Genomic DNA, 15092 nt, shown 5'->3' with positions numbered 1-15092 from the left:
ACGAACTGTTATAGCGTCGTCTCCGTAAACTTCACAAATTTCATTGGTTTGCATGGCATTCTTCCCTTTTTTATACGAAAATTTCAAAATATAGCGAATTTCTTTATTTTTGAACAGGTGTTACTTTTTTTCAACTTCCCCGAATTTAATTTTTTTTTTTGGTTAAATGAATCCCACCTCTCCAAACTATATGTTATGACACAATGTGATTGGTAGCATTGGCGACATACGACTGCAACCACATCTATTGACAAAATACGAAGAGACTTTTTCGACTACTCAATATTATATATATATTTTAATATAATAAGTAAAGAAAACCATTAACCAATATTCCTTGTAGCGTCTTTCGGATTATCGTTCTTGGCGCCAAGTGAAAATCGAAATCAAAGGCGATATTCTACGCATCTATCCCGGTCGTAGTTGTAAGGAGAGCAATGTAAGTCAAAGCAAATATATATAAAATGTTGTTCAAATGACTAATGCATGCAATTTCTATTCACACAGATGATAGAACTCGATATTAGAAATTTTAAAATCTTCGATGAATCAGTCGATAAAAAGAAATCCTACATGTTTCGTATGCAATCGAAACCAACGCAAATCGCCACTTTGGGCAATGAGCTGAATCTGGATGATGTGCCCGACAAGTTGACGTCGTCGGGCAGTAGTGCTTCGACCACAGCGTCACATATGGAGCCAACACATCACCAGCCCCACCAACAACCAACGGAAATATTATTCAAAACGAAAAGCATGACGGAAATGAAACGCATTTTCGGTTTATTGCAATGGAAGAATAGTTTAATTTATGACGATAGTGTAAGTAATATAATATTTGAACTAATATATTAATAACTTTTTTATTAATTGACATATATACATATATATATTTTCTTTTAATTTAACAATTCTTGTATTTAAAATTCTTTCTTCAATGCCATAGGATCTTCAAGGCAGGCAATTGGCTGAGCCGCAGAAAACCGCGGCTATCTCTAGCATGCCAACAGCAACATACTGTGATGATAACGTACAACACCAACACCAACAATTACAACCAGAATATTCACCATTAAGCACAACATCACGCGGTGGCGATTCAGAGATCATATCCGACTCTATTTCGCCGGTGATGAAAACGCGCAAATCATCTTCACACAAAAATATACCCGATAAAGATTTAGGTTCACCAAAAGCCAAAAACTGGAAAGATTTACTGTTTAGACGCGGCGGTGGTAGTAGCAGCCACAATGCGGACATTTCGCCATCAAGCTTAGCTTCTGGTGGCAAGACGACCGGTTCCATTGGTGTGCCCTTAAAATCATGTCCGATGGTAAGTGTTCAATTTAACCTAGCTTCTAGTAAACATTTCAATAGTACCCACGTCTTTCAATTTGTAGTCTAAGAACAACGAATATGTGCCGCTGTTAGTGGATGTTTGTACAAATATTGTTGAAACGAAGGGTCTCGGTATCGTTGGTATTTACCGTATACCCGGCAATAAGGCTGCCATATCAGAGCTATCGGAACAGGTGAATAAATCGGACTTTTCATGGGATCGCTGCAACACAGACGTCAGGTGGGAGGACGTGAATGTGGTTTCGAGTCTGCTAAAGCAATACATACGCAATCTGCCCGATGCTTTGCTACCATGTTCCTTCTATATAAATTTCATTGAAGCTGATAAGAAGACGGGCTTGGAACGTATAAAGGAGCTTAAAGAGTTGCTCAACACGCTACCGCGGTACTCCTATGAGACGTTGAAACATTTGATACGACATCTGAGTCGTGTGAGCAAAAATTGTGAAGTGAATTTGATGGAACCGAAAAACTTGGCGATCATTTTCGGTCCGTCGATTATACGCACACCAAACGATACGTTGGAGATCGCTGTGAAGGATATGAAACATCAGTGTCGCATAGTTGAGTTGCTCGTGACGCAGGTGAGTTAAATATAAAATTAATCCTAGTTTGTTGTAGACAAAGTTCATCACTCAGAACTACGATTTCATTTTAATAGAAATTTTAAAAACTATTTGTGTACGTAATAATTTTAATTTACTTTCGAAGTATGACTACTTTTTCGAGAATGGTCCCTTGCCCGATCTGGCTGACATTACAGGCAACACGCCCATTGCCTCCACCTCCAGCTGCGCTTCCGGTGCACTTCACACCCAAGAGGATCAGACAAATATGTTGCTGCACAATGTATCGAAAATCGAACGACTAACCGAGCGTGAGTCGTCATCCACAACACGCACATCCCGTTTCATTCCACAACTGCGACGGCGTACACATAGTAAGCGTGGCGCTGCCAGCTCGGATACCTACTCGGGCGAAAGTGTGTTGGTAAGCGAAATACAAAATCTAAATCAGAGTCACAATGCATATATGAGTTCGAATAACAAAAACAAAAACAAACATAAACGCAAATCATTGCAATCATCCATCAACCTCAATCAAACCATTACAAAACTCATTTCCGCACCACACAACATGCACAACGCCCTACTCAAGTACAACATAACCAGCACCAATTCCAACACCACCAACAACAACACTACTACACAATCCACACCCAATATATGCGTGGCAGCAGCCACAGCGTCCACTAAGCCTTTAAAGCAAAGCGCAACGGCCAGTCGCCAACAGCAGCTGCAGCAGCCGCCACTGCAGCAAATGCAAAAGCAGCAGCTGCAGCAGCAACGGCGCCGCAAAGCCGTGCCCACAATTTATGATATTGGGCTAACATTGCGTGTACAATTTCAGTCATTGGATTCCACCAAATCCGCTACCACAGCGATGACCACAAGCAGCAGCTCCACCAATGCCACCACGGCGTCGTCGAGTAGCGGTAGTGGCGGCAGCAGCAGCGTTACATCCACAACGCAAAAGACGAAAAAGGAGCGTAGCTTCCTGATCAATCATAGCGGTGGCGGCTTTGTGCGTCTGCACCACCGAAAAGCCAGTCTGGATGAGAAAGACTCGGGCAGCTGTAGCGGATCGGGCAGTGGCAGCGGCGGCAGCATGAGCAAAGAGCAGCAACGCAGCAGTGTCGATATATCGGTGCTGCTCACCGATGATGAGTCGAGTAATAGTCGCAGCGATACGGGTAAGTACGATCAAAGATGTCTTAAATTTTTATAATTTAATTGCGAGAAAACCCGGTTTGTTTAATAATTAAAACATTTTTTTGCCTCCACATAGGTTCCATGTCACTGACCACCATCACCGACACGCTAGACTCGAAATTGCGCAACTTGCGTAGCGGTTCCGAATCGAATGATGAAAATGGCTCGCCCGAATTCCGTAAAAATCGACGGCACACGCTTGGACAGCCACTGCATTTGCATTCTGAAAACATTCCCTATGCCGATGAATCGCCTGAGCGTCATTTTCATTCCTGCCCCTTGGATGCGCCGAATGTGCTGATGCTTAGTCGATCCTGCACCGCCACCAACACCATCGCCTCGGCCAAAGCGAATGAGAGCAAAGAGCAGCGTGTGGCAGCGGTTCTATCCGCGTACAAAAACAACAAACTACAACATTCGGCTACAGTGCCCATTAATCCCGGTTCGACAACAACGATTGTGGGCAGCGGCAGTACAACATCGACGGCGGCATCAACGCCAACTGCTATTTTAACGGTAAAAACAACAAATTTACAAGGCGGTATCGGCCCTAATGTGGGCGGTACCGGTAGCGGTGGCAATTTGGCGCGTAATTCCTATTTAGGGCGTGGCACACGCTTTAACAAACAAGTATACGAGCAACAATGTTGCTCGGACGATGACTCAGAGGGTTCGACGACGAGCGATCCGAAAGATTCGCTCATCATAGCATCGCCGCCATTTTTTCTAGATCGTTACAATAAAAAGCGACGCGATCATCGACTCTTTCGCTCCGCTTCGTTCAATTGCCGCAACTATTCATCATCGTCGGGCCGACACAGCAGCAGCGGTGGCCATCACAACACCGGCGGCTCGGCATCAGCATTGACTAAGGATGAAAAGACTGATATGAACCTAACGAAGAAGCGACAGATACAAAACAAACAGAATCGTTCCATAAAGCGACGACACACCGTCGGCGGACCGCACGACTATGTCGGACCCAATGGCTGTCCGCCAGCGAATACCAACAATTGCAATCATCATCACACCTGTAAGGTCACTGCGGGTGCGGGTGGCACTACTACCACCACTACAACTGTGTTGCGACGCATTCCTATACCAAGCGCTAATGGCAACATTAGCAACAACAACAACAATATCAATGCAAATCTAACACAAGACGGCAACAATGGCAATGGTGGCGGCGGCAGCGGCAGCGGCAACGGTGGCGGTAACGGTGGCAATGGCGTGGGCGGCGACAATGCCGGCAGCGCAACAGTGGCCATGGCGAGCGGCGCGGGCGGCGAGCACGTGCTGGAAGTGGGCATCCGCATAAAGAATATCAACAGAAGTCGGTATTAGGCTCGTGTAAATGCGAGTAAAAAGTAAACTGTAACGTGCAGTCGTAAAGTCGAACAGTGCAGTTAGCAGCGCAGCGCAATTGCAAAAGCAGTTGCTGCAAAAAACAAGAAAAAACACCAATTAGTTGTTAAGTTCACAAATATAAAAAAGTCAGCAGCGTTCATTTAAATGTGTGTGTAAAAAATAAGCATTCTAGTATTAGCAAGAAAACAGTTATAATTAAAAAAAAGCAAAAAAGAAAAAGCGCAAAACAACAATGAACAAAGTGCTGAGGATATTTATGCTGTGTGTCGCGAGTAAAGAGTATTGCTTAAGAAATTCCTGCATGCATCCAGTATATTAAAGATAGGATTTAGAACCACTACATATTCGAAAGCAGAGAGTTTGAAGAGTAAAAAGGTAAATTTTGTAAAATTTTAATTTTGTATTTTTGGATATTTTTTGACTTTTTGTAGAGTGGTCTGTTGAAAATTAGTAAATTTATGTAAATTAGATACTTTTTAGCACGATTTTTATTACTGAATTTAAGTAGTCTAGTGTAGCATTTGAAATTTTTTGTAAAACATTTGAGATTATTAGTGAAGCGTAGTTTATACAAATTCTATACCAAAAGCATGATTTTTGCATTATTATTTAAAATTTATTTAGTTTTTTATTCGAAACCTCACTGCGATAGTTTAGAGTGATGAAAATACATAGTTGAAGTAAAACTGTTAACTGAAAGTGCATTGTTGCAGATTTTTGCCTTGAGAAAATTAATACTTATGTTTTATAAAAATTTTTGAAAAATCAAATGTTTTTAAAAATTTTGAAATATTAAATTAAAAATATTTTCGAAAAATCAAAATTTTAATTTAAATTTAACAATATAGCTAAAAATTATCCACATTTATTTTCGAAAAATCCAATTTTGAGCAAACGTTAAACCAAAAAGCTAGAAATGATTCCAATATATAACCTTTTTTCTTTTAAAAAAATTCGCAAAAATCTAACTAAAAATTTTTCGGAAAAGCCAAAATTTTAATTGAAATTTAACATGTTGTCTAAAAATTATCCCCAATTATTTTCGAAAACTCCAATTTTGAGCTAAAATTAAACTAGAACTAAAGCTAGAAATGATCCCAATATATAACCTTATTTCTTTTAAAAAAATTCGCAAAAATCTAACTAAAAATATTTCGGAAAAGCCAAAATTTTAATTGAAATTTAATAAGTTGTTTAAAAATTATCCCCAATTATTTTCGAAAAATCCAATTTTGAGCTAAAATTAAACTATAAAGCTAGAAATGTTCTCTATATACACCCTTCTCGCAACCATAGCATAAATATCCTTAATGCAAAAAAATTAAAATTTATTAAACAAATACATATAAATATACTATACATATATTAAATGTAAACGCACTTAAAAAGATACAACACCTCCCAACGCCTACACACAAGCCAAGCAACTTTAGTGGTAAAATTATAAATTAAAAAACCAAAAAATTAATACAAAAAATATTTATTTATAGCAATATAAATAAGATATTTAAATTGCATGGAAGGTTGAAAATGGAAACTTTTTTTTTGGAACGAAGTTGTAATGTGACAAATCAATTTGTTTTGTTTTATAGAAAATCTAATTTTTGAAAAATTTATTTTTTGGAAATTTTGTTTTTGAAAAATTTAGTTTTTAAAAAATTTATTTTTTGGAAATTTTGTTTTCGAAATATTTAGTTTTTGAAAATTTTAAGATTTAAAAAATTTTATTTTTGAAATTTTAGTTTTTGAATAAATTTGTTTTTGAAAAGTTTAGTTTTTAAAAATTTAATTTTTTGAAAATTTAGTGTTTGAAAATTTTAATTTTTGAAAAATATAGATTTTGAAAATTTTGATTTTTGAAAAAATATGGTTTTTGAAAATTTTAATTTTTGAAAAAATTTAGTTTTTGAAAATTGTATTTTTTGAAAAATTTTAGTTTTTCGAAAATTTTGTTTTTAAAAAATTTTAGTTTTTCAAAAATTTAGTTTTTGAAGAATTTAGTTTTTAAAATATTTTGTTTTTGAAAATTTTAATTTTGAAAAACAATGCTAAATAGTTAAGTGATCTAGCTTAGATTCTACAGTTCTAGTAGCTATCAGGAAGAAGAAAAATGCAAAAATTAACAACCTGCTCTCTCAAAGGGCGAAATAACGACAAAGTAAAGAAACGGAAAGCTAACAGAAATTGGCAAGAAAATATACAAATGTTGTTCTAATAATCTTTTCACAATTCGAAACTATTAAAATGCATAAAATCAAAGCAAAAGCGTTGCACATGTATTTGACAACTGTTTCTTCATATGGCAGCAGCTGATTTCTGCAAGCAAAATTTGTACCAGGTTGTTGTTGTTGTAGCGGCAGAATTCTGCCGAGTTGACAATCCTTGACCGGATAAAAAATCCCGGTTCGTTCCAGTTACACAGATCCGACTGCCGTGGGAACGGAACTAGTAACTATCTCTGCTTCTGACACTCTCAACTTGTGCTCTTTTCTGCTAGGTCTCTCGTCGTTTTTTTTTATATTTCTAGCAGAATTTTGACTCACTATTTGATTTTTTACTTTCTCCGAAGTCATGGTGCTCTAAGAAATCTCATAAGAATCCAAGCGTTGTTGTTGTTAAAGCGACATAAAACATTTTGCGAATAATTTTAGATACAATTGAGTGATGCGGTTGAGGTTTTATTGCTTTACCAAGAATAAATCTGGGCACATTTCTTTCAAGTGATCTTCAAAAATACGCGAACGTTTAAGGAATCTTGGAAATCTAAGAACAACAACAACAATAACAATACTGAGCAAGCCGTCAGATGGCTACTATGATAACCAACTTGAAGCTTGCCACTTAAATGAGGTTATACAATCATAAGCAACAACAATAGCAATCCCAACAACAACAGCAATCATAATATTATCATTGTAGGTTACTTAATTTTCCCATTATGTGCTCCCACCTACTATCTAAAGATAAAAACGATTTGTTTTAAGCTCTTTTTCGACTTGAATTTTTTAGTTTTTGATTTGAATATATTAATTTTCGTTTTTTAAAATCTAAAAAAATATATGTATTTAAAATTAAAAGCAAGTGCCCTTTGACCTATTTTTTCTCCATCCGTTTTCCGTTTTTGTCACATTACAGTTAAATTCCATAAGAGACAAAAGTATGTAGACAACAGCTATGCAAAACCCAACAAATATACATACATACATATATATATTTTCTGATATATTTTCTTGCAACCCAAAACAAAAAAAAACAACAAAGTTCGTTTGACTGGCTAGCGGGTGATAAAGTTGAAAACGTAGCAAAAAACGATCGAAACGCCGCGATTTATTGTTAAATATATTGTTTTGCTAATTTCCGGTGTTATTGAATTAAGTTTTATGATTTTTGCGCATTTCATTTGACTTGTGTTGTTGTATTGTTTAATAAGTTTTCAATTAAAAAACATTGTTTTTAACTAAATTGATTAAATAGCATTTTGTAAATGATAAAATTTAAAAAAGTAAAATTAGCTTTCGCACACACACACACACACATTAAGTACGGAGAGTAAAAAGCAAAACTTGCGCAATTTGTAAATTTGTAGGTTATGCTCGACGTTAAACGCTTATTTTTATATCGAGATTTTTTAATAATTTGTAAATGTACAGCGCACGGCATGGTGGAAATGATTTTTTGAAGTAAAAAATTTGTTGGTATTTGCTAGATAAAAGTTATTATGATTTCAAAAGAGAAAAGTAAGGCATACATACTTGTTTGTTTGTATGCGGCTAAAAATATTGAAATGAATTAATTTAAATTATACATACATTTAGAATAAAACAAAAAAACCAATTATTTAATTGTTTTTATATATTATTATCATTATTATTAATTAATAATTAATAATTATTATTATTTACGAACCCACGCTCCCCTGTACGTATGTATGTATGTGTATATGCATGTAACATAATTAATATTTATTCGATAATAATTATGTTTGTATTAAACTATTTGCATTGTATTGTAGTTATACATAAATGATTATTTTGATGATGATTGATTTGATTAAAATGCGATTAATTTTAATTTCTGTTATTTGCTTATAAATAATTACTTAAGTTATATATTTACAAGCCAAAATTATGTTTGGTCAAAACAAAAAAAATATACATCTATATATATACATATATATATTGAAATATTTGTTGTTTAAATTATTATATTTGCTGATTTTTGAGGTTAGCTATGGTAGGTTAGCAAGCGGTAAGCGATAAACGGCAGTTGTGCGCGTTAGTGTTAGTATTTGAAATGTGAATTGAAATGTAATTGAAGAGAATTTATTTGCGAACATTTTGTGCCCCCATTTTTGGAAAGTTTGTATCGAAATGGCGTTACAAGCGCTGCAAGTGACACAGTAGAAATTGTATGTAGCTCGATATACCTATAATATATACAAAAACACACACACACATACACAGAAATTATATATGTATTTTATAAAAAGTATGTACATATATATAGATGCATATATAAATATATATATATATATATATACCATATATATATTTACCTACCTATTTACCTATAAATGTATGGATTTATTTTGTGTAATTACTTATACATATACAATTAAATGAAATAATAAAAGCGACAAACAAAAACATAAAAATGAACCCACACGAAAGATTTTCCAACAAAATAACTGTAAAGCGTTGAAAACAAAAATCATGAATTAAAATGCAAAAAGCAGTGAATTCGCAATTGAAGTAGTTTACATGAAGAAAGCCTGAAGGAAGTCTCACATACACACAAACATACACACACACGCATCAATATTATCAAGAGTAAATAAACAGAAATTACAAATTTAGAAATGAAACAATTGAAAAGTATTTTTCTTTAATATGTCATGTGCGTATTATATTGTTGGGCGAATTGTTTTTGAGTTTTGCTGTCTGCTAAGGATATGAGAGACCTTTATAAGTTGTTTTAATAATGCAGATGCAGTTTTTTAATATGGAGTAATACACATATGTATGTGCTTAATAACAATAGTTGCTGAATGGAACGCGTTTCTCTACAAACCAGCGAAAAATTCAAATATCAGCTCGGCGGTATCCAGACTTGAAATCAGCAAAAAAGTTGACTTGGAGGAAAGCGGACGTTGTTGAAATTGCCTATCTCATTTCTCGAAAAAAATTAGGAATAAAAATGATAAACTTTTTCTTATTTAAGCAAATATGATAAAAATTAGGCTTTTTAATGTGAAATTAGAAATTGTTTTTAATTGCCTTTTCTTTTCTCCAGGAAGAATTAAAAATAAAATTTATAAACATTATTTATTAAAAAAAACTATGTAAGTAATAAAATTTAATTTTTAAAATTAAAAAAAAAATTATACAAATTATAAATTTATTTTTTTTAATTTTATAAATTTAACTTTTTTTAATTTTTAAAATTAATTAACAAATAATTAAAACAAAAGTGTAAAACTCTTGTATACTTCAATCCAATTTTTTATTTTTATTAATGAACTTTTAATTATCTGTTCTGTTTTAATTCGATTTTTTTTATTTTATTTATGCACTTTTCGTTTTTGTTTCACTATAATTCTTATTTATTGTTATATATATTACATTTTTTCTGTATTCGAATTATCATAAAATTATTTTTTTAAATCCGAAAATATTAGTTAGTATAATTATAATTTTTTATTTAAAAACTTTTTGATTTAACCTGAAAATCTTAAATAAAAATAATTTTCAAAATTCTGTTTTCAAATTTAAAAAATTAGAAAAAAAATGTTCCAAATACCGAATTAAAAAATTAAAAAAAACAAGTTTTTAATCCTGAAAAATTCAATTCAAGACATTGGATTGAAAAATTGAAAAAATAATCAAATTCTGAAATTTAAAATTCAACAAAAGAATAAATAAAAAATCAAATATTCCAAATGCCGAATTGAAAATTAAAAAAAAAGATTTTAATCCTTAGAAATTAAATCTGAATTCCCTTTTTTTTTTGCATATTTTGTGTTCTACCAATTTGAATAACAGCTCGTTTAGGGCCATCATATAAGTACTGTAGAGCAGTGGTCGGCAAACTTATGCTTCAAAACCATTTTTTTTTATTGGAACCTTTAATACCAATTTTTTCAAAAATTAAGTTTTCATATTAAGAACCAGGTTTTCAAAATTTATTCACAATTTTGAGATTAAAAATTTTACTTTTGTTTAAATTTGTATAATTCAAAAATTCACAAGTCTTTAATTAATTAAGAATTATAAATGTCATTCTACCTAGATTCTTGTAGTTTTATTTAATTTTGATTTTGATAACTTATGTTATTTTAATTAATTTGATTATTATGTTTAGTAATAAAATATTTTTTACTCTCATTTTAAAATTTTATTTACAATTTTGGTAACTTTTATTTAATTTTGATTTATTATATAAAAAAATTATTTTTATTTTTATTAATTTTTTTATTAATTTAATTTTTTTGTTAAATTTTTTTTTTTAATTTTATCTTTTATTAATTTGTTTGTTATTATCTTTAAATGTTTTGAATGTATGAATGTTTTGTGACGTACTTAATTAGATACTAAATTTTTTTCTTCTTATCGTAAATTAAATTTTCAAAATTTTTTTTAATATTTATATTTTGTTTAATATTATTTTTGAATAAAATATTTTTTTTTGTAGTCTCGATCTATTAAATTATTAATCAAAATTTTGATTTTATTTCATTTTGATTTATTACATAAATAAATTTATTTTATTTTTATCGATTTTATTTATTTTGTTTTTACAAATTTGTTTTATTTTGTTAATTTTTAATATTTCGTTTAATATTATTTTTCAATAAAATATGTTTTTTTGTAGTCTTAAATTAAATTTTAATTAAAAATTAAATAATTAAAAGTTTTATTTTTTGATTTATTACATAAAAATTTATTTTACTTTTATTAATTTAATTTTTTTTTTAATTTTTCTTTAATTTTATTTTTATTAATTTGTCTATAAGTATAGTACTTTGAAATGTGTTGCTGTTTTGTCATTTTTTATTTTCATACTTAACATGTACATATATTTTTCGTTAATTTTTTAGTTTAACTTATTATCATAATAGAAAAAATAGATTTTTCTTTTCCGTTTTATTCTATTAGTTTTTATTTTTTTTAACAAAAAGTCACAAAACAACGTCGCTTTCACTCTTTATAGCTTCGCATGTGGCGCAGTTCCACTGATTTTGTACACATACTGGTGAGCATTATCATAGTGTGGATTGCAGCCGGCGCGCACGCGCTTTAACCATGCCTTAATTTTCGGATATTTTATGCGCACGTCGTAGTCAGCCAAACCTGCAATGAAAAAGGTAAGAATTTAAATTATAAAATTTTATTATTTAAGCATTTTTATATTACATAATTTTGTATGGAAAACCCGCAAACGTTCGACTACTCACGTATTTGTTCTATTTCACACGCTGCAAAAATATCCGCCGCCGTCAGACGCTGTCCGGTTAGGAAATCGGTTTTTTGCAGCCACACATTTTCAACAATATCCAAATTGGCCTCCATATGTTGAGTTAGGTGCTGAATTTTCTCATTTGACGGCCGTACACCGGTCAGCAGTGGGTCCATCCATATCGTGCGAAAGTAAAGGGCGCAGGTCACACGCAAAGTGATGTGGTGCCATTCGAGAAACTCATCGACGCGCGCCTGCTCTACGAAATATTTCGGGTATAGATGTTCGGGTATCTTGCCCTTTGCGCTGAGGTATCTGCAAATCGAAGATATTTTAGTGTTGCAACAGAATAGAAAAGAAAAGTTTCTTAGAGGATTTCTACGAATATTTTCAAGTTTAGTAAAATTTTAAAAAAGAATTTCGGATAATAGAAACTCTGTCGCTTTTTGGCAATACAAATCATACATTTTTAAGTCCCTTGACTTATATATCTCAAATAATTTTGGGGATTTTATACTGTTGCTTATATTTATCTACAAATTTGTTCTGCTGGAAATATAAAATTTGGTTTTGGTATGATGATTTTCTCCTTACCTGAGTATAGCAATACTTTCGGCCAATTTATAGCCATCGTCTATAATGCAGGGTACACGTTGGAAACGATTTATATTTTCCTTAAACTCTTCAGTCAAGTGCTCACCTGTGCAAGTAGAATGAGCAAAATATATAGCTACAGTAAAGTACCTGGCATACAATCATATAGAGTAAAGTCAGCGGATGCTCGAAAATCCTGATATTAGTTATATGCGGGCTAGGTCAAGTTTTCGCCTAATTTTATTTATTTGAGGCACAAAGATACAATGTTAGGAGTAAAACACGCTCTCTCATTTCCATTGAGATAACTCAAATATTCACCGATATTTGCGGTACAAAGCCACCTGGAAGTTCGAAAATCTTTAAATTAAGTATATGGGGGCTAAGGGAAGTATTGACCCGATTCAAACTATATTTGACATATAGATATAGTATTATCAGGAAAAGATTTCAATTGTATATCCCATACATCGACCGATATTTTTGATAAAAAAAACAACAACAACTGGAGTTCACATATTCGGTACCTAGGGGCTTGAACAATTTTGGTTGGATTTGGGAAATTTCTGGTCATAAGATGGCATTTCTAAAGTCATTAATCGAACAAAGTTTTATCCCGTTTTTGTTGTTTTAGCGGCAGAATTCTGCTGAGTTGACAGTCCTTGACCGGATAAAAATACGCCTCCGTTCCGGTTACGTAGACCCGACTGTCGTGGGAACGGAAGTGATGTGTTCTGTTGGATAGATGGAACGGGCTTATATTAATTGTTTTGTCATCAAAGAATCAAATGACAGTTAAAATTGTGTTTTATAGGAAGTGTGCATCAGATTTCGAACATTTTTGCATTGTGACATGATAGGAATATGAAAGCAATGCCTCGTACTAAATTTAGTCGAAATTGGTCGGCCGGGTCCTGAGATATGTGATTTCTCCTAAAAGTGGGGGGTGGCACGCCCATCGTCCAATTTTCACTACGGTTCCCATCTCTTACCATCTCGGAGGTACAATTTAATGTCTCTGGCGTATTTAGTTGTTGATTTATCGCACATTTATTACTCTTTTACAGTACCGTTATATGGTTCATCCATTTTTAGAGCGTCGATGGGGGTGCTAAAGTGATTTATCGTGAGCGAATTTGGTTGTTGCAGCTTAAGTAGTTTAGTAAATTTGTACTTAAACTTACCCACTTTTTCAAAAATTTTAGCCCACAGGAGCCCTTTGATACTGCGATCCTCTATGCCAAAATATAATTCTATATCTCAATGGCGTTTTGTGGGCGTGGCAGTGATCCGATTACTGCCATTCGCATACAAACTACTACAAAACAAAAGAGTCTTCGTGTGTGAACTTAGGGAACTTAGTGCTGACGGTATCTGATTGGAAAAAATTACTTGGAAAATGAAACCCTTCACTTCATATTCCTGATTTAGTGGATCTATGTCAATATTACTATATTGATCACGTTAGAGTTCTCTTGCGTCTCCCAATGTACATAGATAAAATTAATATTTGTCAATATATAGTACATTTAAGCATGAATTCTTAAGCGAAGAATGTAAGAATGTTAAGTCAAAGTGCCTTTGATAAGTATCGATAGATTTTAGCACACTGAACCCAACATAACTAAGTCCAAGTACAGCGCCTACTTGGCTTACGAACGAGGTCAGTTCACTGTCCACTTACCTTTGCGCAGGGCGACCGGACAATCTTGATATTGCACATTGCTAATCTTGAATATGATATAGAGCGCACGCGACGGCTGCGACATTAAATCATAGTAGAAACGCAGTGACATCTTCACCTTTGGACCACAACTATTTGACACTAAAAAGCAAACGAAAAAGAATACAAGCAACTGCTTATTAATGTATTATTTTTTACAAATTACAAATTCAATAAATTATTACACTCTATGCGCTCATCATACGCACATTACAAAAACAAAGATTACACTTTACAAGCTCCCACGTTGTATGCGCTTCTTCATGCTACCAAACTCTTTGCCGTTCCGCGATCAACTGCCTTTCATTGCAAAATTTGCTACTTATGTGTCTAGCAATGGGGGCCCCTTTGCCTGGCTGCTCTCTTCAAGTCACTTGTGCTCATTTGCTCATTTTTTGCGATCGAAAGTGAATATTTAATTATTTTTTTATCAGTTTTTTGTTTACATTTTTTTTAATGAGAGAAAAAACGCGCTTTGCTGTTGGGCGTTGGGACAAAGTGCGTTGAAATATATACTACATATATCTATATATATAGGTATTTATATATTTGTTCTTAAGTGTAGCAATGATCCACGGGTATTGTATTTTATCAGCGAAACTAGTAGCTAATAACGGGAGGTAATGAATAAATTAATTATTGTTATCTAGTAATGATTACATTGATAGTGTACTTTACAATACGTTATGGTAGTTAGCATTTGTATAATAACTGTAACCTACAATATATTCATGAAAGATTGCTTTAAAATGTTTAATTCCCTTATCAAGTTATATCCAGTTGCTAAAATTGGGGTATCTCGTGAATTTTTTTCGATTTTT

At 32.9% G+C, this 15092-nt stretch overlaps 2 protein-coding genes across 8 annotated transcripts in view; one reads left to right on the top strand and one right to left on the bottom strand.

The window, feature by feature from the left end:
• Window positions 1-5207, top strand: part of LOC120773705 (serine-rich adhesin for platelets) — a 121368-nt gene extending 116161 nt beyond the window's left edge. For 3 of the 4 annotated variants that reach the window (XM_040102740.1, XM_040102743.1, XM_040102742.1), the window contains 7 exons: window positions 344-439; window positions 508-822; window positions 947-1333; window positions 1401-1943; window positions 2071-2349; window positions 2770-3112; window positions 3208-5207. In XM_040102740.1, the coding sequence (XP_039958674.1) occupies window positions 344-439; window positions 508-822; window positions 947-1333; window positions 1401-1943; window positions 2071-2349; window positions 2770-3112; window positions 3208-4475 (3231 nt within the window). In that variant the 3' untranslated portion in view covers window positions 4476-5207. Of the gene's footprint in view, window positions 1-343; window positions 440-507; window positions 823-946; window positions 1334-1400; window positions 1944-2070; window positions 3113-3207 lie in introns of all 4 variants that reach the window. The other variant, XM_040102739.1, reaches the window with a different exon arrangement.
• A 6310-nt stretch (window positions 5208-11517) lies between these two features.
• On the bottom strand, window positions 11518-14579 carry LOC120774455 (glutathione S-transferase theta-1). Of its 4 annotated transcripts, none has more exons than XM_040104105.1 (5): window positions 14481-14578; window positions 14233-14404; window positions 12549-12654; window positions 11953-12269; window positions 11518-11848 (listed from the first exon to the last, which is right to left on the bottom strand). In XM_040104105.1, the coding sequence occupies exons 2-5, from the start codon at window positions 14342-14344 to the stop codon at window positions 11703-11705; spliced, it is 681 nt and encodes a 226-aa protein (XP_039960039.1). In that variant the 5' UTR covers window positions 14345-14404; window positions 14481-14578; the 3' UTR covers window positions 11518-11702. The 4 variants fall into 4 exon arrangements, with proteins under 4 accessions (XP_039960039.1, XP_039960041.1, XP_039960040.1 ...); XM_040104107.1 differs by having other exon boundaries at window positions 14233-14373; window positions 14501-14567; XM_040104106.1 differs by having other exon boundaries at window positions 14233-14373; window positions 14457-14566.
• Window positions 14580-15092: the final 513 nt, after the last annotated feature.

Source organism: Bactrocera tryoni, chromosome 4 (assembly GCF_016617805.1).
Source record: "Bactrocera tryoni isolate S06 chromosome 4, CSIRO_BtryS06_freeze2, whole genome shotgun sequence".
NCBI classification, from domain to species: domain Eukaryota; kingdom Metazoa; phylum Arthropoda; class Insecta; order Diptera; family Tephritidae; genus Bactrocera; species Bactrocera tryoni.
This window is presented reverse-complemented; position numbering and strand designations above follow the sequence as displayed.

Coding starts and splice junctions, on each gene's coding strand:
- LOC120774455 (XM_040104104.1), bottom strand. CDS start 14,344: ATGTCACTGCGTTTCTACTATGATTTAATGTCGCAGCCGTCGCGTGCG. Junction 12,270..12,548: donor GAAAGTATTGCTATACTCAG/GTAAGGAGAAAA, acceptor TTCGATTTGCAG/ATACCTCAGCGCAAAGGGCA. Junction 11,849..11,952: donor GTGTGAAATAGAACAAATAC/GTGAGTAGTCGA, acceptor TTTTCATTGCAG/GTTTGGCTGACTACGACGTG.